Raw genomic sequence first — 25509 nt, 5'->3', positions numbered from 1 at the left:
TATTCAACAAGCACGATTTTCTCCTTCACAGAAAACAAAAACAAGTTCTTAAGGTTTTTTTTTACACAAGTCAATACGAAATTAATTTTTTGAACTTAAGAGAGAGATAACTTATTAATTTTATTGCGTGATGAACTATACATTATCAAGAAACTCATTCCTTTAATATTCAGAGAAATTTAAGTATATTTAAAATATAAATATCTATTTATATATATATATATATCTATATTGACTTTGTTATATTATCGTACTTTAAGAAAATGCTCTGTCTATAAATTAATGAATAACCTGTGCCATAAAAAAATCAACATTTCATAGCAAAATAAAAACTAGCTTTTTAATAATCCTACCATTTTATTCACTTTTAAAAATACTATGTGGTGATTTAATTTTCTTCTTCAAATCTTTTAGACCGATTTTGTTCCATAGCCAAATTTAAAATTAATTTACCACTGTCCACATTGGAGCTGAAAAGATGATGAGTGCCAAGTAATTTATTTCTCTCGCCAACTGTTTGATATTTCTTGGTAGTTCCGCTGGCATGCCTTTTGTTTTACCCTCTTTCGTTTTGTTACGTTTTGCTTGTTGTCCGCTCGAGTTGACTTCCTTTGCACTTTGGAAAGAAGTTTTGAAAAACAGGATTTAACAACGGAAAATTACATTTAGCACAGGACGCGACATGCTGCCTCTTCCTGCTTCCTTCGAGGAAAAGGAAAATACAGAAGAGCGCAACGAACGGAGAATGGGAAACTGGGCCTGGTCAAGGGGGCATGAATAAATGAAATGCGCTAACTTTGCTGGCCTCAAACAAAGGCGAACTAAACGCGGATGTAAACGTGCACTTTCCCTCCTCCCGCTTCCGAAAAAGTTTCCCCATGGGAAGTGTAAGAATAAAAACTTGAAATTCACTTCCGTTTCCGGCCAAGGCTGATTGAGCTCTTTAATAATGCATTCGTGCGCTGCCTCTTCCCGGCAAAATGTTAATTGACATCGCAAAACTCGGGGCCCGCAGCTCGCAAATATCAAAGCTGCCTTGGAAAGATTGTTGCTGTTAATAGTTTCGAAAAGTTCGCAAAATTAATGAATCTACCATGACGGGCACACCCACACACATTAACCCATAAATGACGTCATAAAAACCACGTCTAGGGTAAGATGCCGCTTTTGGGACTCATATCCAGGCATTACAACATTGTAAAACATGAAAATGTTATCATTATAAAATAGAAAAACGTCGCGAAAGGGAGCAGAAAATTCTAGCTTTTGTTGTGAATGCCAAGGGGTAGTTTTTTGAGGAGAAATGGGGGTGCAGATTCTTTCATGAATTAGCACAAAATTCCTTTCTATTTACTTTAGACAGACAACTTTCTTTTGCAGCTCAATGAAGATACGCTCAATATGCGTGGGAAGTAACTTTAAAATACATTAAACTTAAGCACAGCCCGCACACAAATATGTGTCAAGTCATTAAGTTCACATTACTCATAATATTTACAAGCATAGAGAGTAAAAGTGCTCAGGACATATGGTATAAAAACCAGAAAGAATGTCAATAGAAAAGGCAGAAAATGTAATTGGCAAAAGAAAATGCAAATAATCCTCAGGACACCTCGTTATCATTCGTAATTGAATTGTTGTTTTATGTTAGTCAAGAAGTTTTTCAGCTGCAGTACAAAAAATATATATTTATTTTTGTATTTTAATCCTAATAAAAAACTTATATGTTTTCGACGTTAAATTATACATTTTTATCGAAATTCCTTTGCTTAAATTGTCAAAGGTGTGAGGAAAATTATTTATTTTATTTTTACTTTTCTATAATAATCTATGAATTTAGTGTTCGATTTAATCACATATGGAAATCCAATGTAAACAAATAATTGTTCGAAATTGGAAATTAAATATGTGTACTCTAATATATGTATTCATTACCCTATACTTTTGATGACAAAATTGAAGTTTTCTACACAAAAGTCCAAGCAATAACATCACCATAATGTCAACTTATATAACTGCAACATTTTGTGCTGTAACGGGAGCTACCTTTTTTGTTCTCGGTGCGCTTGTCCAACAAGATATATCCTGTAGAAGAATTAAGGCTATCATGGTGACTGATCCATATGTTTACCAATGTCGGACACACATTTTTAGGGCCGTAAGTCATATCCTTTTCATTATTATATAATGTTGTTACAGACCCTTTGTATTTCAGCTAGAACTGTTTTGGGGGTCAACTAAAATGTCCGTCGTTGATAATAAAACTGCGAGGAATAGTGGTGTAGAAAATACACCTAGTGCTAAAACGTCTTTCGAACAACCAGATATTGGTAGTGTGTCTTTATTTGAGCAATTCACACTGTGGAGTAGGACGAAGGCGCATAAAATAGTGAGTCCAGACTTAAAAGCCGGGAAAACCGATATTGACTGAATGTTATTAAAGATTGCGTTCATGACTTTTTCCGCCGGGCATCGAGAAGACAACCTAGAAAAGGAAATGGAGCATGTTTCTGGAATTATGAAGTATGGCTTTCCGGGAATGGATGAAGTACGCGTGTATAAAAATTTTGTACTTTCATACGATCGTCGCAACCGCATTGCCCATTGGGTGTGCGAACACATTAAAAAAGAATGTTTAGAACTCAGAGATCCTAAGACGCTGCATAAGCCGAGTCTCTACATAACGGATACTTCCATATTGCCAACATTTTGTGCAACTATGCGGGACTTTAGGAATAGCGATTGGGTTGGAGGTCATATGGCCTCGCCTCAGAACTACAAATGCGACGTGGTTAAATTTACGGAAGCCTACAAATTTCCCAACATTGTACCCATTAATCGGGGACTAAAAAACCACATTTGGCTTCGCTTGGAGAACTATGTAAGGGAATTGGCTCTTAAATTCGGATCGGTCTATGTATATACCGGTCCTCTATTTATGCCACAAAGGATTACATTCAGGAACTGGTCTGTGCGTTATCACGTAACAGGCATGAATACTGTTGCCGTACCAACTCACTTTTTCAAAATCATCATTTGCGATGAGAATGTCGATGGTGCTACACCTCTTATGGAAGGCTTTGTTGTGCCGAACGCTGATGTCGACAAAGAAATGGACCTGCGATCATTTTTATCTGACATTCGAGATATTGAGCACTTTGCAGGACTTAAATTTTATGATGGCCAGCAGCGAGATCAGATAGATATGGTTGTACATGGACCCTCTATGACTGATTTTGAAGAATAATATATCAAAATTTAAATTAAATATTGAAGGGGAATATGAGCTTGAGGTAAGTTGGATTTTTGAAAATTAAAAAAAAATGTGGCAGTATGCACACGTTATATATATTTTTAATAGTTTTTTATTGTGTTGGTGAATTGACCATTAATCGAAGTGAAAAACTCGAGGTCATAACATTATCACTCCCTAGGGAGTGATCCCTTGTCTCAAATTAATTAATAAATAATAATTTATAAATGTATAAATAAAAATATATGCGCATAAAAGTCGTTTAGAGGAATATTTAAATTTTGAAATATCTAAAGGGGAATATAAGCTATGGCTTGTCAAAGTTTGCTTCCTCTGAAGTTAAGTATATTTGTTTATGGTATACCATAAACCTTACGTTCTTTAGCTGACCCGTTATATTTTTCAATTCGATGGAGACAATAAATAACTATTTAATGATACTTAAAATTAATTTAAAGATATGTTATAGTTTACAAAAATTGTTGACTTTCTGAAAAAGAAAGCCTATCGACCAGGATTTTGGCCAGTAATGTCAAGCTAAACGTTATTTCACACGCCTCCTGTTTTACACAGGCAAGTCCCTCCCCTTTCGCTTTCACAAGCTCCTCTAGTGGCTGCTGTTGCTGCTGTGCTAAGCAAAACAAATGAGTTAAAGGGTTTTCACTTGCTAACTGTTGGCGCCACCCAGAAAACCAAAACCACCAACTTATTGTGCATGGTCTGGTGGGCAGTCGGCTCTAGGCTTCAGGCTCCTGGCCCCTTGGCTTCGAAGGAGCCAGAGACCCCGGCATAATGGCCTCAACATAATGTGCACATTAGTGTTCGCACATTTATAGATGTGTCTATGTGGGTGTGCTGCATGTTTACGGCTGTCTCTGTGTGCGCGCAAAGGTTGTGGATGTGCGGCCCAAGGAGGTGGTGGCAGGAGCGAAAAAATCACTGAAAATATGTGGCAGAGAATCACGGCACATGTGCAACAGTAGCAGGAGTAGCAAGAGCAAACAGCAACGGCAACAGCAACACAAGCTTCCACAGCATCCGCAGCATTTGTGAGCTAATGACATTATAAACATGAAAACTCCATTAATATTTTTTTTGCTGTTGATTATGATGTTGCTGCTATTTTTTATGGTCGGTGTTACTCCTTTTTTCCAGATGCAGCAGCCGCCAACAGAAATTTTCACTCTTTTAGTCAGTTTTTTCATTTCTGAATATGTTATTTATTTTCTTTTTGGTTACAACATAAGCATATGAATAGACCAGGGATTGTGGCGGTGGGGCAGGGTAAGCCGCAACCATTTCTCACACTTTACTTGGGTTTTTCCATAATTTATTTGATTTATTTGCACGCACCGCACGCGGCGGCTGACAAGTAACTTGGCCAAGTAACTTGGGTTTCATCTCCTGTTTTCCACTGCCTTCGGGCTGAGAAAAGCTCTAAAAGTATTTTGATGCTTGACAATTTTTTCAAATTAAAGAACAGCAAAAAAGGCAGCTTCTTGCTGCTCAACTCACTTAGTTGGCAGGTGGGGCAGGACCAGGTGCTGCTCGTGTATGTACTGCATCCTTGATGGTGGTTTCTCTGGAAATATGAGGAATGCGATCAACATCGGTACATTTCCAGATTATGGCTTACTATATGGCCAAACTATTTTAAATAAAGCTAAAGTCTGCTCTAACTGCACACATAAGAGACATTTGACTCACTTCAATAAAAAGTGGAATCCAATATACTAACCTTGATTTCACTGCCTTACAAAAATTGTTCCATGTTTTTGTGCAGTTTAATCAATGACTTACAAATCCTTGCAAAAAAAAAAAAATTAAATTGTGGCCCTTTATGTTGTAAACCCATTGACAACAATAAATTGATAATTTGTCAATGAGTTTCAAAATATATGTATATTATATTAATTTTCTAAAAACTTAAAAGTGGAGGAGAATTGCCATTAATATGGACTTTCAATTCTAAAGCATTTAAAATTTGGCATAGTGAATTTGGACCAATCGATTTTAAAAGCTATTCAAAGCTCTAGCTATAACATGATACAAAAACTTTTCCCTTTACATATAGACTTTACCTTTGACCAAATATACGTGCTCATTGAATTTTGATTGCAGGTGGGCCGTAAGAAAAAATCATTGGCGTTTTCATTAAATTTTTATTACAGCTCCTTGCAGTCGGCGAAACTTCTCTGTCTCTTTTCAGTGCACATGCAATAAGTTGCACTCCATTAAGCGGTTTTTAATATCAAAATCCAGGCAGGGAAAGCCAGCAATCGTCGGAGATCCTTGGGCTGAAAGCAGTTACAATTTCATTGGGGTATTTTCATTTCTGCTTTCAAAGGCAACCCTTAGCCAAACTGCCTTCGCGTCGTCGATAATGGCAATTGAGTGTTGCATTTACTTTGATTTGCTTCTGGCTTGAATTGGACTTGGATTTCGCTGGGGCGCATTTCGCATTTGGCATTTTGTTTTTATGCCCGCTAAGCTTTTGTTTGCCTTCGCCATGCTCCGCTTGGCTTGGCTGGCTTGGCTGTGGATGCAGTTGCAGTTGCAGCTACATCTGCAGCTGCTTCTGTTAGCGGCTTACGCCGGTTTCGATGCCCCGATTGGCTACACTTTCTCCCCTCGAGCCCTCGACCCCCAACCCATTTTGGCTGCGTTTGAGAAATGTTATAGCGGCTTAGGGATTTGCGGTTTTGTGTTATTGCTGCTGCCACAACCGCTGAGTGCCTTTGGGCGCCGACTGCTGCCCTGTTTTTGTCAATTTCCTTGGCGCTACCAAAGCCACATTGCACATACGCACCGTTGCCGCAGGACGGCGAAAGCCCCAAATGAATTCGATTTCCGCCAATGGCTGATGCACTTACATACCAACGGCTTAGAACATTTGCTGCGCTCCAACAAAAAAGAGAGAGCTGTTTCGAATTAATCAATTCTGGTTTTGTTTTAAATTGGGGTTGGTAAAACAATCGATAACACTATCGATAATATCGATAGTCGAACAATATTGAAAATGGTATGGGTATGGGTACTATGGTACTTTTCAAAGTATATTGCGGTATATTTCTGGAAACTTGCTAGAATTTTCAATTTTCAGGGGACACTGTTTTTCAAAAGACTTGAGTTAGGCTAAGAAGTTAAAAAAACGTAGTGAGACAGTTGGCAGACCAAGGGTTAAATGACAATTCTATTTTTGAAGTTAATGAAAATATGGATTCGTTACAATTTGCTTTGTTTATCAGTAAAAATAAAAACTTTGGATTTGTTTATTTTTATGTAGTTTTATATTTTCAGCGCCAAAACTATATATAGTGCACACTATTAATGTCTTCCCAACCCAACAAAAGATTGCCCCACCGTTTCCCCTATAGATTGAAAGAATGATATTTAATCTTCAGCCTTAAACAAATAAAGTTAAATATACAAGTAAGTCAGCGCAGTCCCTTTGGCAATCAATCCTACCATAAACTACGAATCTTCTTGGCTTCAGCCAACTTTGAAACCTACCACGCAATAGTCAGTTCAAAAGTTATAGGGCTTGCCATAGTACTGCTTCAGTTTCTATTGCATCGTTTCAACGCCCGTTATAAATCCGACGCATTGCGCTAACCGCAAATCAGAACATTAATGCACTTGAGAACTTGGCAAGCTGCTTTGTTCATGTGGTCAAAGGACTCAGCAGGAGCAACATCAGCAACACTACCAGCAGCAACACAAACAGCAACAGCAGCAACATCTGCTACTGCAGTAATTGCTATCGCTTCTTGCTGCTGCATTGGCATTGATTTTCATGATTTGTGTGCACAGCAAATTGATTTTCATACATTGACTGACTGGCGTTGCCTATTCGACTTGGCAGCAATTTAATATCGTTTATGATGCTTACATGAAATTCTTATATTTATAGAAAGGAGATTATTAGCTATGTGCTTTTGTTACTGTTACCATAAATTTGAATTTTACTAAAATTAAATAATAATTGACAGATTAAACTTTTTAACTGATATTATATTAATATTTTAAATAAATGTTGCTATTGTTTTGTGTTTCTAAACATTATTATTGAAGTCCAAATAAAATTTCGCTCTTATTGTGACTTTGCGCAGTTAAAGCTTGCAGATGCAAGGCAAATTCAATCAATCCGCCAACAATGCTAAAGAAGAAGCCTGGCAGTGGCCCAGAAGCCCCTATTCGAACGTGTACCCCTGAAAGAGCCCCCGTATTTGGGTGTCCCGCCCAGCAGGTCACTTATATTTCACCACTAAATGCTGCACAACACAATTCATTTTTGTGCAATTTCCCGCTGTGTGCCAAGCTGACACTCGCCCACACCAAACCGGGCCCCATATAGCATTTTTGTTTTTATTTTTATTTTTGGTATTTCGAATGGTGCTTTTTTTTTTTCTGCCCGCCTTTCTGGTTTTGGTCAGTTTTGAGCTGCTGCAATAGCTGCTTGAGCTGCGGTTAGCTTTGGTTTGGCTGCCGCTTTTTGGTTTTTATAGCGGGCTCCGCTTTTTTTTATATTTCCCTGCTCGCTGGCCGTATTCATTTGGGTTGTTTTGTTATATATATTTACGGAGCTTATCTTTGACCACACGTATGTTGGCAGAGCAAAATTGTTTTTGAAATTGAAAAATTGCAATACAAGCTGAGTGGGGGGTCCGGTCTCAGCAGCCACTACTGAATGTGCAGGGGACGCTGTAATACAAAATAATGCGAACCGAACCCCCCTCTATGACTCCTGACCCCTGCCCCCAGCCCTCTACACTCTTGGCCAAAGCGCGGCATTTTTCTTTTGGCTTTTAGTTTTGCCTTGCGCCCATTTTTTGTATAGCTAGCCGCTTGCTTTTATTTTCTTTGTTTAGCATTTTTATTTTTTCTCCACTTTTTGTGTTTTCTAGCAGGTTTCTTTCTCGTTTTGCTATGAAATATGCAGTCAGAAGCGGAGAGCAGAGCTCGGAAAAAATGCTTTTGTACGTTGGCATCTTTTTTATACTTATATATTTTCAGCTTTCTTTATTTTTTTATGTGTTTTTGTTTTCAAGGATGCTGCAGGTGCTAGGGGTGCATCTGTCTAGAAGTTATGCACATATTTAAATAAGTACGTCGAATAAAAAGAGATAGAATAATAAATAAATGATGGCCAAAACAGACACAATATTATCATTACTATTGCTAAGCTGGTGTTGCATGTTCGCGTTTAAAATTAAACGCTTATACAAGATTCATGATTAAGTAAAAAGCAACAAAGGTATGTTGTATAATTTTTTTCAAATTAATTTCTAAAGTCGGTACTTATTTATCAACCCCATGTCTTACTAAATACGGTTTTACCCTTTTTTCGAAATCCAATCAAAGTCTATTTGTTATTTATTGGACCTTATCTAAACCAGCTCAACCCCAAGGCAGACCATAAATGGTGGAATAAAATGTACAACGGTTTGGTGTAAACATGGGCACGAACATTTGGTCGACCATGCCGCCAAAAATGGCAAATAAAATCAGCAAATAAATGAAAAGCCTGACAATTTGTTGATAGTTTTTCGATGCCGAACAGAGGCCGAGCTTAGATGTAAATTAAATTTCAATGTTTTCCTGCAGCCCTATCTCGGCGTGCGTATGCGTATGTGTTTGTGTGAAATTAAAATAATTTTAATTACGTTAGCCTGAATGGAAATTCGGGAAAATTGCCGCAGAACGAAGGCCGATGTGAGTCGGTCATAATTATGCAATGCGAGGATTTTAAAGCGGCGTTGGGCTAACCCATTGCGAATAATGCTCTAAGCCCCGACATTTTAGCAAATTGTTACACGAATGACGCGGCGCGGGACTAGCGGCGTGTCAAAGGCGACAAAGCATAACGGAATTAATTGTGCGCATTAAAAGGGATTGCGCAAACATTAAAAAGGGATTTCTGAAAAAGCATTCAAATGCCAGAGACAAAACCAAACCAAATGTGATAATGAGCAATTCACTTGCATAATGCCCGTTCGCGGTTTGCAATACCTCATAAAAAATTCAACACAACAATGCGGCTGCAAAGCAATGGGCGGTAATACTATATAGCCGTATTAATATCTAAATCAATTGAAGGGAGTGCTATTGATTATCCTTCACTTGCACGCATGTTTGCGATGGTTTAGCGTTTGCGGCCTGTCCGGCTTAAATAATTAATTTTCTTTTATTATTTAGACAAGGCCGTAAGTCTCTTCAAATTATCGGTTCAAGGGTTGGAGAAACTGAAATTATTTTATACAAATATTGTCTTTGTTTTTTTAGAGACTGCTTTAAATCCATTGAAATAATATAAAATAATTTGGAAAACAAATTGCATCTCTGAAACAATAATTTAGATAAATATTGGGTTTTTTCCTGCGAAAAAATTAACAAAATAAGGTCTTTCTCGACCAACTGCCCTTATCATCATTACCAGTTCAATTGTTATTTTCGAAAATCGGGTTTCAATTTCGGCTGTGATTGCCTTAACCACTCAGATTCATATTCGATGCCGATTGGGACAGCTCACCAATGCAAAAAATTGGGTGACGGTATTTGGTTAAGTGCCAGTTGAAAATTGAATGATTGTAGCCCGATGTGCATTGCAATTCGAGTGGCTGGGACTGGCGGACTGGCTCTGACAACGGTCGTGGCTTCGTATAATTGCATGTCGTGTTCCGACGCCTTTGGATATGCAACAGTTATCTTGCCTGTCCCGATGTCATACCCTTTTTCGAGAGGCAAGTAATGGCGATTTGTGAATTTAATTTGTCAATTTAAAGACAAATATAAAAATTAAAAAGACAAACAAAACAAAATCATCTTTTGTTCATCTGAATTGAATGAAAAAATAATAATTTTGTCTGACATATTTTTAAAATTAATATAAAGTCATTTTTTTTAGAATTGTAGCTATACAAGTTGATAAATTCAACTTAAAGAATACCCTTTTTAATTAATAGAAAAATTGTCATGACGTTAGGGTATTTCTTCTCTCAAGATCGAAGAAATACCATCCTTTTTTATGGTGCTTTCGCATTCTGTCGAGTTGAAGCGACAAGGGGCAAACGATGAATGCGTGGCATTTAAAACAATATAAACGTCTGCCGCGCACGAAGACGTCGGCAGTTGTGGTCTTGAATGCCAGGATTGCATGGCGATAGGTCCTGGCTATCCGTATCCTTTGCACGGCCAGAAGCATGACCACCAATTAACGCAAGGCGATGCCTCCTTTCCGCTGGCAGCATAATGTGCGCACACACGTCTGTTAGTCTGCCAGCACCCGTCTCTTTCTCCGGCCCTATCCCCCTCTCTTTCCGTCTGCGTGGGTGCATTGTGGTTGTCTCGCACATGTGTAGACGGCGGTGCATTGTGTGTTTTCACAGGAGAATGCAATTTAAATTGCATTAAAATTGATTGAATTCATGGAACGCAGTAGCCTGGGCCGCTTTTCCCGGCCGCTGACTGCATGCATGAGGCCGGGCATCCTGTCAATGGATCTCAGGATTCCCCTTTACCTCGGCATCTCCGCTTACCCTCGACACCCTCCGTCCTGCCGGCTCCATGCTCTTGTGAGTGTGCCATGATTGTTTTGTGCTGCGTTAAGTGGGCAGCCTGCTTTAAAAGTATTTTATACACAGACGTCTCAGATTTTCGTTTTATTGCCAGGCTTTAGCACAAGCTTGTGCACAGTTACTTATTGCAAATTCAATTAACTTGAGAAGAATATAAATTAATAGGATAGAAAAAAAAAATGTATTAATTTAACACAGGCGATATACAATTCACAATCAATGATTGGCTTTGATTATTATTTAGACAAAAAATAATAGTTCAAAATTTATCTTTGCAATAATTACAAAAAATATATGCTCCAAATTTTTGAGTATGGGCTTTAGACAAAATTTCAGATGTTCTATTTTTATTTTTCGAAAATGTACGATAAAGAATTTCCTGAGTTTCTAAAAAAATACATGTTTTTAAGTTAAGTTAACAATCTGATAAAGAATAATTATAAGTAAAATATGTTGGGGGAGAGGTGTGTTAGACATGAACGAATGTCTTTTTATAACACAATGGCCGCTGCTATTGCTATTGTGTTGGCCGGCACTTTACCATCACAATTCCATTAGCGGCTGGTTAAATAAAGCGAACGGCCATAATTTGCGTGTGTGTCACAATTACACAATTATAGCAATCTGGCCAACACGAAGACGCCTCCCAGGGCTCGGACAAAAGCGGACCCATACAATATTTATTTTCCCACGACTATTTCGCCAACCCCCTTACCCCCTGTACTGCTGCTGATGCTGGTTCCTCGGCGGTGGACTTCTTTTTGTGGGCGGCGTTTAATAAATGCATGTCATGTACACGGTGGCGGCAACAAAGGCAGCAAAAAAAACAACGACTCGTTGACCGCAGCACTCAACAAAGGTAGCAATTTAAATGGCCGAAAGCGGGACGAGAAGAGTGGTGTCCTGATGCACTTCGAAATAAAATCGCAATAAATATAAACGATGCTGGCATAAATGCGCTATTTTAGTCTGATTAAACAAAGGCCGCAATTAATTTGCCAGCATTGAGGCGATTATAGAGACTGTTCGTGTGGGAAGTGGACTTATCCAATGGCCAATGAGCATATGCATTTATTTTCAATTTTCTGCGGCAGTTTCAGCTTTCAGTTGCTGCTGCAGCGTAACAATTAATGCGCATTAATGAATTATTAATTTGTGTACGCGCCGCCGTCGCCTTCAAAAGTATGCAATTAAATTCTATTTGTTAATTTATAGCCGCATCCAAATATGCATTGATTATGCAAATGGAATTGGTCTGGTCAGCGGGTCTGGTTTCAACTCTGATTCTGATTCTGATTTTGATATTGATTTCGGTTCCGATTTTGATTCTGGTCGTGGGAATGCCGGCCTTAATCGGGGCCTTAATCAGCGCGGATTTCACTTTTTTTTCAGAGACACTGTTCGCGTTTTATCTCGGTCGCTTTGTTTAATACATGATCTCTTTTTGCTGCACAACAAATTGCTAATTTTTAATTGCATTTTTCATATTTGCCTTGGACCGTTTGAGTCCGCTCTTCAGCCGAAACGACGTCGCACTTAATTTATTATAATTAGAGTTAATCTTACGTTTAATTACATTTAATTGCCTTTGCACAGGCACCCAAAAGGAGGAGGTGGCCGAGTGATTTAATGTAATGAATAAACAGCCAGGTCGGCAGAGCCGCCTAACTGGGCGACAATTGGACAATTTAGCAGAAGGTGACAGCTGTGGGTGTGGACAGCGCCTAGGAGATAAGATACGAGATTGCAGATGTTATCGATTCAGGGGATAAGCACCAGGTAAACTCAGGTGCGAGGACTCAATTAGAAAGGTAATGAGCCTGCAGTAAAAGGGATGATTTACGAAAAATACGAAAAAAAAAAATACAAACCTTTAAAGGAAATACCTGATATATATAAACATATAAATTATATAAATTGAATATTTGGTAGAGCATTTTTTATAAATATAAATATAGTACATTCCAACAGGTCGAAATACACCAGAAACACAAACACCTATATGCACTGTTATAAGTCTAAAAATTCTGATTAATACAGTAAAATTATGACAACAGCTTCATAAGTTGATGAAATTTCAGGTTGAAAGGAACTTTTTTGTTCTTAAAGTAAAGCCAACTCCTTTTGTGAAGTGAATACATCTCCCAGATCGTGGCATTCAGCTTTTTAACGCCATTTTTATAATCTTTGCAAGTTGGAAACTCTTTGGGGTGCGACATCTTCTAAGCTTGCATTCCAGCAAGTGCAACATCAATAAGTTTTCGTTGTGGCTCGCTGGGCTTGCCCCCCCCCAACTCCTTCCGCTTTCGTCCTTTTGGATCCTGTCACCGCGGTCGCGAGCTCGGTGGGTGGTGGTCGGTGAACAGGGGGGTGGAAGTGTCCATTAAACTCAGCCACTTGCTTGCCAAGTTTTTTGGCCAAGTGCTGGCGGTGCTAAAACATCTTTACGGTGTGCGCCGTGGCGTGTCCGATGGCCAGGTGAGCTTCCTCCGCCGTGGAGATACATGTGTATCTATGCATCCGTAATTCACATGCTCACAATTTGAAATTGTAAATTTTGTGTCTTGTTAGTGCTGGGAAAAGGGAGGCTTAGGGGAGCCTGGGAGAAACGTGAAGCGAAATAAAATAACGAACAAAATCAACAAACATAAGGTAAAGTGCTGATTTGTTGTTGTTTTTTTTTATTCTGTCTCTCTTTCTCTCTCTCTCTCTCTCGCTCTCTCTTCTTTCTCGACTGCTCGTTGTTTTCATTGTTTGTCGAGTAAAACTGTTACTTGTTTTTTCAGGCTGCCATTTTTGCTTATTTTAGACCACACACACACACACAAAAACACACGTGAAAGGAAACACAAACACATGCGCGCACAGAGATACATTTGTAGTGCAGGTAGGGAAAGAATAATGTAGCGTAGATAGCTCCTCCGCCCAAGACTTTCCCATTTTCATTTTCCAACTTCAACTCAAACTCCAACTCCAACCGGATACTGGATGCTCGAAATTTATGCCCACTGTATTTTGTTTATACAAATTTAATGAGTACACACAGTGGCAGCCAGGCAGCCATCCCATTGTTGAAAATGTAACATACTATATAAATAAAAGTGTATATTCGGGACCGTAGGCGTCGTCTATACTTTATGCTCCTGTCCCACCCATGCGTTTTACATATGGCGGGAGGTGCCTGCAAGGCATCCAGTAAAATGTTGATGTGATGTAGAGGAAAAGGCTGCCGGGCAGTTCCTCGAAAAATTACACGTAGCCCAACAATGGCTGATGATGTCTGCTCCAAGAAGTGGATGGCGGGGCTCAAGAAATAGGTGGAACTTTCGCAGATCCAGGTAAACTGTGTTTCTCCTTCTAATAGTAATGTTTGTCGAATGGAAGTCGAGTAATCTGTTTCTCAAGGATAATAATATTCCTCTTTAATATATATCTTGCTTGTCATTATGTTGTATTTGTGCGTTAAAATGAAATTTATAGCAATTAAGAACAAATCTGGCGTAGGTAGGTCAAATAGGATATTTATTCGTATTATTTCCTTTATAAATACCGAATAATTCACTGAATATGTTAAGTATTTGGACAAGTATTTCAAATAAATGACTTGCTGTTGATAAAAACTTCTCTAGAAAATTATTTCTCGAATTTTCCGCCAGAGAATCTCAAAGAAAACAAAGAACAATTGTTAGCTTTCCCTGTCTAACTATTTTTAATTTTCCAAACACGTTTTCTTCGTGGAAAAATCCTTTTTAAAAATAAAACAAGAAACCGAGAAAACAAATAGAAAGTCGTGGCCAAAAAGGGAAAAAATTTGTTGTAACTAGTGTAGTTTGTTTATGTTAAATGCGCGGCCCTCATGTGTGTGTGTGTGAGGGTTTGTGTGTAGGGGAATGGCAACAGTGTTTGCAGTGTGTGGGTGTGCCAAAACTTTTGCTTAGCGTAACGCGTGTCCTTGTACGCTCGTCACAGTTGTGTAGTTGTAGTTGTTACTTTAAACAAAGACCGCAGGCAAGAGAAATGAAAGGGGTGGGAGAGATGAAGGGGGAGGGTTGGAGAGAAACCAGAAAAAACCGGCGGGGGAAAGTGCAGTGAAAGGGGCGGCGGAGACAGCCCTCTGACTGACAGCATACTGAGAAGAGAAAACTTTGCGTTTTGCCTAAGTGACGACGTGCGACAAGCGGCGGCAGTTGGCCAAAAAAGAGCTGGCCAACACTGTAAAGGAATTCTATGATCTAGGGCCTGGTAATAAAAACTAAATTGCTCATGTCTGAAAAGAAATATGTTTAATCGTTATTTCTTAACCTGAAGAAAAACATACGCTATTCTATTTTCGATCATCTTTGTTTAAAAATATATAAATCGAAAGGCCGAAAAAACTTATAAACTAAAACTATATAATTGTGTTTTCAAAAAAGGAAGAAATTTCTAATTGGACCCTATTATGATTTAATGTTAATTATGTTATGTTATATATTATTCTTCTAAATTAGATGTTTTCATTAACATTGATTTATTTTAAAACTTCATATATTATTTACTTTCCAGTTAAAATTGCTTTCAATATTGTGAGGTTAGAGAAAAATAATTGGGATCTAAAATAAAATGCAGTGGACTACTTACATTTTTAAACTAATTTGTACCTATAATTTTTTTGTCCGTTTTTGTCGGTTGTTTTCAAATATTGTTCATATCTCACTTCAAATTGCATTCTCATTGTTTTTAAAATTTTGGTTCCTGGAAATTTGTGTTCTAAAGTTTGAGAACAATAACTGGAAACTATATTAAAATTCAGAAGGTAAACAAGGATATGAAAAAAGGTTTGAGTATTATTTGATCGGTTTTGTGGAACTAAGCATCGATTAAATGTGGAAATCCTTTTTACAAAACCATAATTAAACTGTTTTTGTTTGTAATTTTTTTTCACAGTGATCCCACCTCCTTGCAACTTTGTTCATTCTTCTCCTGCTTGGATTTTTAATATTTAAGGAAGCCTGGTCCTGGCCAGGAGGCGTCCATCGTCTATCCGACCGCCGCTGCTGCTTTTGCTCGCGTCACTGGCCGCTAACAGCAACAATAACAGTAGCAACAGCAACATCAACTCACACACACAGAAACATGTGTAGGAAGTTTTTGCTGCTAGGACTTGGTTACACCTCTGCGGCTGGCTGTGAATCTGGATTGCAGCTAGCAGGAGTCGCCAACGCCGCTGCTGGTGTTTCCCTTTAGTTCAGTTTCGCCCTTTCCTTTTAGTTTGTAGCTTTTTTGCAAGTTTCGGTAAACTTGCCACTTGGCCAAAAAGCAGAAGACTTGTCCCCGCCATGCTCCCTATGGAATGTATCTCAATGTGTGGTAAAATAAATTTACAGCTTGACCAAAAGGATGCAAGTTTCAAGGCAGACGAAGGAAGAGAAAGAGTTGGCGAAAACACAACGAGTACCAGAATGCTCTGTAGTTAAAATTTCGAAAAAAAAGCAAAAAACTATAGAATGATTATTTGTACTGTGGGTTGTTATAGCGAATTCTTTTTTAAGGAAAAAAATTCATATTTATTGTGTTTTAAGTGACTGTATAATCAAAAGTGAAAAAAATCTAACACATTTAAGTTTGTTAAATTTTTTACCATAATACCGTTTCTTATACTTCCAATGATTTATTATAATTTTCCTTGGGCAACTAATTTAATAAATTTAACTGTTATTATAGAATGAATCAACCTTAAAGTACTTTTGTATGTTTGCTAGTAAATAATTTTGTAGACTGGAATGAAACTCGTATTTGTATTTAACTAAAATGGAATTACTGTTATTGTAATTGTATGCTATAAGATGTTAACCAGAATTCTTATGCCTCTGCACACACTGCACTCCTACATTCGAATATCTTACCTGATGAATAATTAAGTGATAACTTTTTAGCTCGCCAAAGGACAAAGCATTCCTTTGAGAAACCTTTGGTCAGCTTAATGTGTGCCACGTTTTAACCCAGCCCGTTCGGTTTCTGTGGTTACTATTTGAAGTTCTGATTAATTAATGAGTGAAACCCATCTGAGGTTGGCTAGCCAGGGGTAAAAAAAGGTCTCAATAACTCTGGCAGGTTGTAATTTCGTTTGGCCCCTTATTCATTAGCACTCCATCGGTAACCTTATCCAAAATACAAATTGAGCCCGGCGCTCCCAATTCGATTCGTCTCCGGTTTAATTGAGTGTTTGATTTAATTATAGACCATTTAAATGCCGTTGTGCTGCCGCTGATGGTGCTGCATCATTAAGCATTGATTACGAAAGCTGATTAATTAGTTGTCCTGCCCGCACATAGGCGCATGCCCACGCACACACCTCTAGTTATGGCGATGCATCAAAAGTGCGTTATAATTATGTAATTGTTGCACACACCGCATTGCGATCGCATGCAAATTGAGTTTGTTGTCGGGCTAATTGTGATTGCAGGGCTGTGGATTTTTGGAGGCGGTTGGGAGAATGCAAGCTTGGGCCACCGCCACCGCCAAAAGCTTTTCGATGCACCAGCTCAACTTTTAATGACAAAACGTTGAGCGGCGCTGAGCACTAACTTTCCTCAGCGCACAGGCAGTTAGTCAGGGCACTCAGAGAAATAAATTTTTGATCACGCCAAATTCAAATGTTTAGCTAAATAGATACCCAATAATTAAGTAATTCGAGTATTTAACAGCAATAAGTCCTTAATGACCAATAACTTCGATTCTAGGCAGCAAAATGCAGTTTTTTAATAACAATTGCTTGAATGCCTCTTGTCCGAGACACATTTAATTAGGCGAAGCCAGCCATTTTCGACAGTGTGGGTCTATCACAGAGCGGTGGCCACCGAAACCGCCGTCTCATGATTTAAATTTAATGCAACTTTTGCTCTATAGCCAAACTGTCGCATACACACACACAGAGCCAGGTCCTCGCACACCCGCACGCCATCACACAGATTAATGTAAGAGCTATAAAGTCATGTGCAACACCATCGCCACTTCCTGGCGGTGGCAACAGCAACAGCAGGAGCAGGAGCAGGAGCAGGAGCAGTAGGAGTAGGAGTAGGAGTAGGAGCAGGATCAGCTGCCGGTTCGGGACTCTCTGGCAGCTATTTGGTCACTGCACTTAGTGCACTTCCTTTACTCGCATTGCTGGGGTTTTTCGCCAGCCAGGGAAAAGAGGTGGGCCAGCAGTGGGCTAAGGGTTTTTTAAACCTGCTACTCATTACTGGTAAAGTTAAGCGAAATAGTGGGTTAAGGCAGCTGTAACGTAGGTAGGAAGCCTCTCCTGTAAAATAAAAAAAAAAATAAAATTAGTAAAAAATAATCAATATTTTATTATATATTTGAGTGTAAAAAAAGAAGAAACTAAAGCTACAATGCTTACCAATTTCTGTTTATAATTTTATTTAACGTCTGTCTTCGCTTATCGCTGCTCATTATTATTTTATTTTAAAAATTTTAATATTGAAAAACAAACTTGATTAATTTTAGATAAGAAAGATAAAGATTAAGTTTATGGAACTAACAAAGTTCAAAATAGAATCCTTTATTTGTTCTCTTTTTGCATTTGATTTTTATATTTTACAAATATAAGCAATGTTTCTGGTTTCTGTAAGGTAATTATTGATGGGTTAAATGAAATCCAAATAAAAACATACAACTTTTTAGCATGCAGGTCTTCGATTGGTTATTGTTCATAATTAATGGGTATCAGAAGAGTCCCAATCCCACATATACTTGCTTAGATTTGGGCTGATTCCGGAGCTGCTGCTCTCGTTGCTGCCGCCTGATGAAATGCCATGCTTGGCGGTTGAGCGTTGAGATTTTCAGCTGCAGAAGACCGACAATCTACACCACACACGAACCTGCATGTGGGTGTTTGAGTGTGTATATGTGTGTAATGGAATTTTGCAGTTTTAGTTAATGTTTAGCCAGCGCAATTTTGGGCCAAAGAATGCCGTGTTGAGCATCCAAATACTTTGACAACCTAGTAACATTTCCCTATATCTATATGTAGAACACATCTTTATCATACTGTGAAAAATGGGAAAAATCAATGTGTGTGTGTGTGTGTGCTGGCTAAAGTGGCTTAGTGCTATTTTCATTACGGCATTGGATTTGCCATTAGAGTTTGGCCAAGCGTGTAAATGAAATTTGATAAGATTAGGCTGTGCAATTGTTGCAGTGGAACCTCTGGGCCCATTTTCATCCTTTGAGAGCTGTTTCTTTCGATTCGGGAGCTTTTTTGAGTGGTATAAGAGTGAAACCGTTGGAAATTTTGAAAAATCCCATTCATTGCAAACGAAAGTTTCACAATTCGCTCGCTTTTTCGTTGGTTTGGGGCGCATGTCTGTCGAAACCACTAGTTCGAAATCGAAAAGAGAGCGGGAGAAAGTCGAGAGAAAGCGTGAGAGATTCGAGACTCGGGTCTCGTGGTCCCATGTCAACTTACACGCTTACACCCCATTGTAGTAGACTTTTTAAAAGCGGTGTGCTGCGTGATTTTCATGGTGGTGTATGTTAAGTTGTAGCGGTGCCAGTTTTTGTTCTGCAACTTGGCGAATTATCAAAAAAATCTTATTTATGAGTGACTTAACTTGGGTTAAATCATGGTTAGAGATTTAGTCTAAATATTAAAAAAGTTGAAAACAGATTTTATAAGCTGCTAAGTCCTAAAAAGTTCTTCTATTTTTGATTCGCTATTTCTAAGGACATGTTTAACTATTCTTGTTATTTGGGCTTATGTTGCAGGCACTTTAGCTATATATTAGTGCAATATTCAATGTAATCTGTGATCCTTGACTATCTGCCTTGACCAGCGAGGCTGCAGTAACTGTGAGATGCTCTTGGTAACCGCTTTTTGAAACTCTCATTCATCTAGGGAGAGGCGGCATTAAAGGGAGACAGCAAGAGCCAGTTAGACAGAGAGCGCAAGAGCGGGGGAGGGCAAAAGGTTCCACAAAAATGCGTGGTGGAATGTGTTTGGATGAGGTTCAGGAGGACATGAGGGCGTTGAGGTAGGACCGACCTCATAAAACAAAGAAAAGGTTCAGACTCTTAAAAACCAAACCAATCTTTTATAAGTCAGAGCTTCAAATAGCATTACCTAAAAATATCATCATAATTATCATTAAAAAATCAAACAATACTTTGAGAAATGTAATAACCCTCCAATTAATTTAGATACAATTCTAATAAATTTAAATACAAAACAATAGTGTTTCTGTTAAATTTATTGTAAAGAACTTGCGTTTCAAAGAGTAAAAAACCTTTTTTTTTGTGATCACGGCGCATTCTTTTTGATCTTTTCCTGTTGATAGTTTATATTTCGCTGACAAACTTGACATTTCAAGTTCATGTGGCATTTGAGGAAAGCTTACCTTCCACCGACCCACAAACTAAGCGGCTTTGCTGGATTTTTACCCCCAAAAACTCTTATACTCCTGGTGCCAGTTGTTCGCTTTTCGATGTCGACCCGGCGACTTGCGTTGGCCCACTTACAGGGCTCACACACACGGCAACTCAAAGGATTCGCCTGCTCGGGAATTCGAAAATGCGCGACCCGAGCTCGAGCCGAAGGATCCGAATCGTGGAGGGCGATGGCAAAAGTGGCCAAACCCACGAATGAATGGCCAGGCGCTTCAGTACTGAAAAGGTCGTGGATTTGTGTAGTTGTCGTGCTCCGTTGTCGCCGCTCGTCGTTGTCGTTGTCGTTGTCGTTGTCGTTCTCGTTCTCGTAGTCGTGTTGTCGTTGTCGCTGTCGCCGTCGCCGTCGTATGGGCATCAACGCATCGCCTCACATCGCGTAGCCGCAGTGTTGACCGTCCGCATCCGCAAGCTGGCGAACGAAGCAAGGCAGCTGGAAAATTAAGAAACAAGTGCCAGTCCAGATATTTAAAAGTATGTCCCAATCGTCTATTTCATTTGTTGAATGCTGGGAATGCTTCGAGTGAGACGAGAGTGCACGTGCTAGAAACATCTTAAACGCCTGCGTTAAGTTTCTGGATGTGTTGTTATGCAAATCGCGTCGTTTTGGCTTGAGGCAACAATACAGTGAGTGTGTGTGAGTGAGTGCGGTTGAGTGTGTATGTGTGCCGCAGTTACAGTGTGTATGTGTGCTGGTGTACGCGCCCACAATGCATAAATCAAAATACACATTATTGAGTCATAAATAAAGTTCGCATCGGCTGCTACTTTAAATATTGGCCCCGTGGCTGGCGGCAATTCGAAGACGAGAAAGTCAGTAGAAAGCCAGGAAAAGCAAGGCCGCCGAAATCGAAATTTATGCCTCGCACCCGCCAAATACTTTTCCATATTTTTTGCTCAATTGCCTGCCGCTCCTCCTTCTGCTCCGCCCCCGCTCATTGGTATGATGTGTGCGTCTCGCTGGCTGCATAAAACCCGCTCAATGCCAACACGCCCTCAACAGCAGCAATAAGCAATAAGCACAGCAGCAGCAACTCCATCCCTGCGGGCTGCTTTTATTACAAAGGCCGTAAAAAACGCCAAAAAGCGGAATAAACGCCACAGCGAAAGGATACAATACGGGCAAACAGGGGTAAGTGCATGTGCGGAGTAAATATCTACCAAAACAAACACATTCACATTCTTTTGTACCTATACGACCTTATCTTCACCCTAAAGTATACACTCAAAAGTATGCTAGGAAAAATAATGCAGGCCTTTGTGCCTGGCAGGCGGAGGCATTAAAAATAGAAGTAATCATCTAGAATCGAATGGTAATGAAAGGTAAACAAATCAATACGTAACAAAGAGTCAGAGTATCGTTATCTAAAATCACCCACGCTTTTCTTGTAATAATATCAAGTCCCGGAAGAGAATGAATGAAAATATACAACGAGGCAATACCATTAATAACAGTAGAATACAAATTAGGCATTTTATAGAAATCAAACATCTATGTCTACTCAAAACAATCTTTACATAAATTATGGAACGAATGTAATCCAAAGCATAATTTTGAACAAAGGAATAAAAGGAACACAATTTGTGGGAAATTTTTAAACTCAGAGAAAATACAAACAACAACAGCCACAGATTCAATTAAACTAAAAGGTTTGGTTTCCCCGGTAGTAAAAAATAAAATTCTGTGATGTTAGGTAATAGTTAAAAAAAGTTAAATTGGATTAAAAAATACCTCTTCTTAAATCTCAAACTGCAAACATTTTTAAACAAAAATATTGTGTATTTTTATTAAATACAGACTTGTCTGAAATTTGTCAGTAAAAAGCTTAAAAACAGAGCAAATGGGCTGAAAAACCCAGTTGATATATTTTAAGCCACAGCATGAAAGTGGGTCAGATAAACGACTGAAACTTACAATTTGTCTGCGACTGTGTCACGGATAATATTTCCCAATGCCTTTGATCATTTTGTTGATGCCGGCGTGTCAGTTAGTCAGTCTGTGAAGTGCGTTAGTCTTTCTAGAGGAGACGTAAGCCATGGAAATCATATTAAAATGCTGTCTGTGCATAACCTACTTTTTATTTTTATATGTACATATATATAGCACGCAGAGTAGTATACAACTCAGTGAGTCTCGCACCCGTTTGCATTGTGGATGGGCTGGCAGTCGCATTCGTATTCACACATATATTGTTGCCATTTCACTTTTGCTGAGCACGTCTTCGCATGTGGATATGGGTAAGAGCAAGAGGTATGTGTATGGGTACGGGTGCTGGCAAGGCCGCAGGCGCTTGCCAAATGCGTTTTGTTGCCGCCATTGTCAACATGGCCAGAAAGCAGGAGCGGCAGCAGGAAATTTTTGCATTTTTCGGCTCAGTCAGCGCAACGTTGCTTGGCATCGGGCCAGAGGAACGCTGAGGGGGTGCTATTTCAGTTCTGATTTCCTGCAGAGCTTAAATTATTAAAAGGCTGGTCCAAAAACTTAAGGATCCTCGCATAAATCAAGCCGGTCAGAGGACAACCTGGCGTATGCGCAACTTTAATAACATGAGCAGCAGCTGCAAAAGTTTCGCCTGCCAAGGGGAGCAAGTTTAATGCAGCATGTAAATATTGCCGTGACACACGAAAACTTTCACTGGCCCTTTGTTGACAGGCTCTCGAGGACAACGGCTGAAAGGATACGAGTGTGTGAGTAGACAGCCGAGATTTATGAGCGCAAATGCAAGGCGAAGCGTGTGACTGGCATCAAAACTCGGAGTGAAAAGTTTCACAATTAATTTTAATAGTTAATAGCGGAACTCTTCAAGCTGACTTCTGACGCATCTGATCTAAACATCAGCCTTCTGATAATAAACCGAAGTTTTTATACCATTCGTAAATTTGGAACAAGTAATTTATTTTTCTACAGACAACAAAAACAATGTTTTTACTGGCCTTAAACTTTACAATTAAAATTACTTTTATAACATAAATTAAAAGAAAAAGAATTGTGGTTTCTAGGAAAGTGTTTAATTCAGTAGGACATTTTATTTAAATGTTACTGGAACAGTAATGTTTTATTTCAAAAATTGTTATTCTTAATTATGTAACATTAAGAAACACTCCATTTTTCCATATTAAAATATTATACATTTGCTCGTTAAGGAATTAAAAGGTAATTGATTGTGTTTTATGTAAAGCAGCACCAAAAAAATTGTATTAAATTGTTATGGGATTAAATTACTTAGTTAACGGTTAGTCTGAAAATCAAAATGAAATAAAAATTGATTGCCTAATAGCTTCTATCAATAGAGAAAAAAATATTTCATTTACATCTTAATTACAGAATGTTTAATACGTTTATACCTCCAAGTCAAAGCGCTTTAAAATCCAACCAGGGAATATCAAATTACAAAGCAAAAAAGAACAATCAAAGCTTTGACTGTGCAAAGCTAAATAATCCATCAAGTGGCATTAACTTGAAACAATAAATTTCACACACAGCTGCAGAGGTTAGCCCAACCCAAAGTATATACCGAACAACTCGAGCTCGAGCACTTGAAGTGCTTGACAACTAATCAGGTTTCAAATGCCTAAGCACACACGTTCGCACACTGAGCGAAAAGGTAACAGAAACCCTGGCAAGAGGAAATAAATCCGTACTGAGTGTCGGTAATCAAAGCTGCTTACGACCTGCGCTTGTGTTGTTTTTTTTTTTTATGGGAAATCATACATCGGTATTGCTGCGACTTTAATTTTCCGCCTGCATTCGGACGATGATAGCCGTTTGAATGTTTTTGAAAAATGTAAATATTTAATGAAGTAGGCTAATCAGGAAAATATTTTGAATGTATATGACCTCACTCGGTTTTTCATTATAATTTGGTTTGGTTAACCTATAATTATAAACAGCCGAAAGCAAAGCAAACTTTTGTTCGAAGTTTTACAAGACCTCGATTTTGTTTTCTTACATCATGCCGCAATTAAGGTCTCCCCCAGGTCTCCCCTACAACTTCAATCAAACTTAATACTCATTCGAGTGCAGCACTCACTTTTCTCTCTCGGTTTTCCTTTTGGCGCTTCTTCGATTTCACAGTCATCATGGCTGAAAATTAGCACAAATTGCTTTGAAATGTGAAGCCATGCGTTCGGTCCGGCAAATGCTAATCCGGAATCTGAGCCTCCGATTACGTTGCTCTGCCAATCAGGAGCCAAAGGATGCCTGCCATTTTTACAAAATAACTGAAAAGTCTTGTGTACTTCCCATGTTGACCAGTACACAAAAATAAGAGAAGCCCGACTGGCATAGAGCAATAAAAAGCAAAACTGAACGAAGAAATTTAGGTGAGTCAGAAGGTAGAGTATGAACCCATTCAAACGGTCGACCCAAATCTGCAGGGGCAAGAAAATGGAGAAACAGCATAAAAAATGAAAGACCAACATGAGTTAAAAACCACGGCATATTGCTCTAGCCTGGAATAAAGCAAACTTTGCACTAGTTACAACCTAAGAATACTGCCTTATAGAAAGAAATTGGTACGCGACCTTAGAAAATTATGCACAGTTCCAATGCTTTATAGGATATTTGAAACACGATTTATATTTGTTTTTTTAAATACATTTACAAATAAGGGTCGCCTTACAACTGCATATAAAAGAAAAGGTTTTGTTTTAATTATTTATATATTATGCTGTTCTTACAGAATTTCAAAACCATTTCTCTTACCTTCATTTCATTTACTGCTGTTTTGCATCAAACGGTTATTCCATCATATCGTATAACTATAAAATCCCTGACAGTGAGCTATGCAAAGTGTATTAAAAGCATCGTCTAGCGGGGTAACTTTTTACTTGCTCCCACTCTTTTTGCCTCCTTGGGGCTTTTACTTTTCCTCTAGTTTCATTCTCCGCTTACCGTTGGCATTGTGTGTGCATAATAGCCTGAAATTAAATCAGCGAGCGCGTGGGTAACTTAAAATAATAGCCATTGCTTATGTTTAAGTAAAATATGAACTTTGTGTACGAAATAAGTGACGAGGAGAGAGAATGGGGCGAAAATTCTGCAGCTGCTGCGTACTTTTTTGATTTCAGACTGCTTTCTTATTTCCCTTTCCGCTTGGCCTGTTGCATTTTTTATTAGTAGCTCACCGTTCTGGCACATTTTTTAGATGGCTACACTTTCCCTCCGTAGCATTTTGTTTTACTGCCGCATTTTGATTGCATAGTTTAGTGGAGCCGCTTAAGAGCTTTGCTTAATTCTTAGCTGCAGTTTCGCTA

The 25509-nt window shown here is 38.7% G+C and overlaps 1 protein-coding gene across 2 annotated transcripts in view; it reads left to right on the top strand.

The window, feature by feature from the left end:
* The first annotated feature begins 1803 nt into the window (after positions 1–1803).
* The window catches only part of LOC128266519 (endonuclease G, mitochondrial), a 40240-nt gene continuing 16534 nt past the window's right edge, over positions 1804–25509 (top strand). The window contains exons 1-4 of one of the 2 annotated variants that reach the window (XM_053003093.1): positions 1804–2158; positions 2216–2389; positions 2444–3293; positions 15757–16217. In XM_053003093.1, the coding sequence (XP_052859053.1) occupies positions 2000–2158; positions 2216–2389; positions 2444–3247 (1137 nt within the window). In that variant the 5' untranslated portion in view covers positions 1804–1999 and the 3' untranslated portion in view covers positions 3248–3293; positions 15757–16217. Of the gene's footprint in view, positions 2159–2215; positions 2390–2443; positions 3294–15756; positions 16218–25509 lie in introns of those variants that run through there. The other variant, XM_053003092.1, reaches the window with a different exon arrangement.

The sequence above is a fragment of the Drosophila gunungcola genome, chromosome 3R (genome assembly GCF_025200985.1).
Source record: "Drosophila gunungcola strain Sukarami chromosome 3R, Dgunungcola_SK_2, whole genome shotgun sequence".
Classification (NCBI taxonomy): domain Eukaryota; kingdom Metazoa; phylum Arthropoda; class Insecta; order Diptera; family Drosophilidae; genus Drosophila; species Drosophila gunungcola.
Note: the sequence above shows the minus strand (reverse complement) of the source record. Positions and strands in the feature narration are given on the sequence as shown.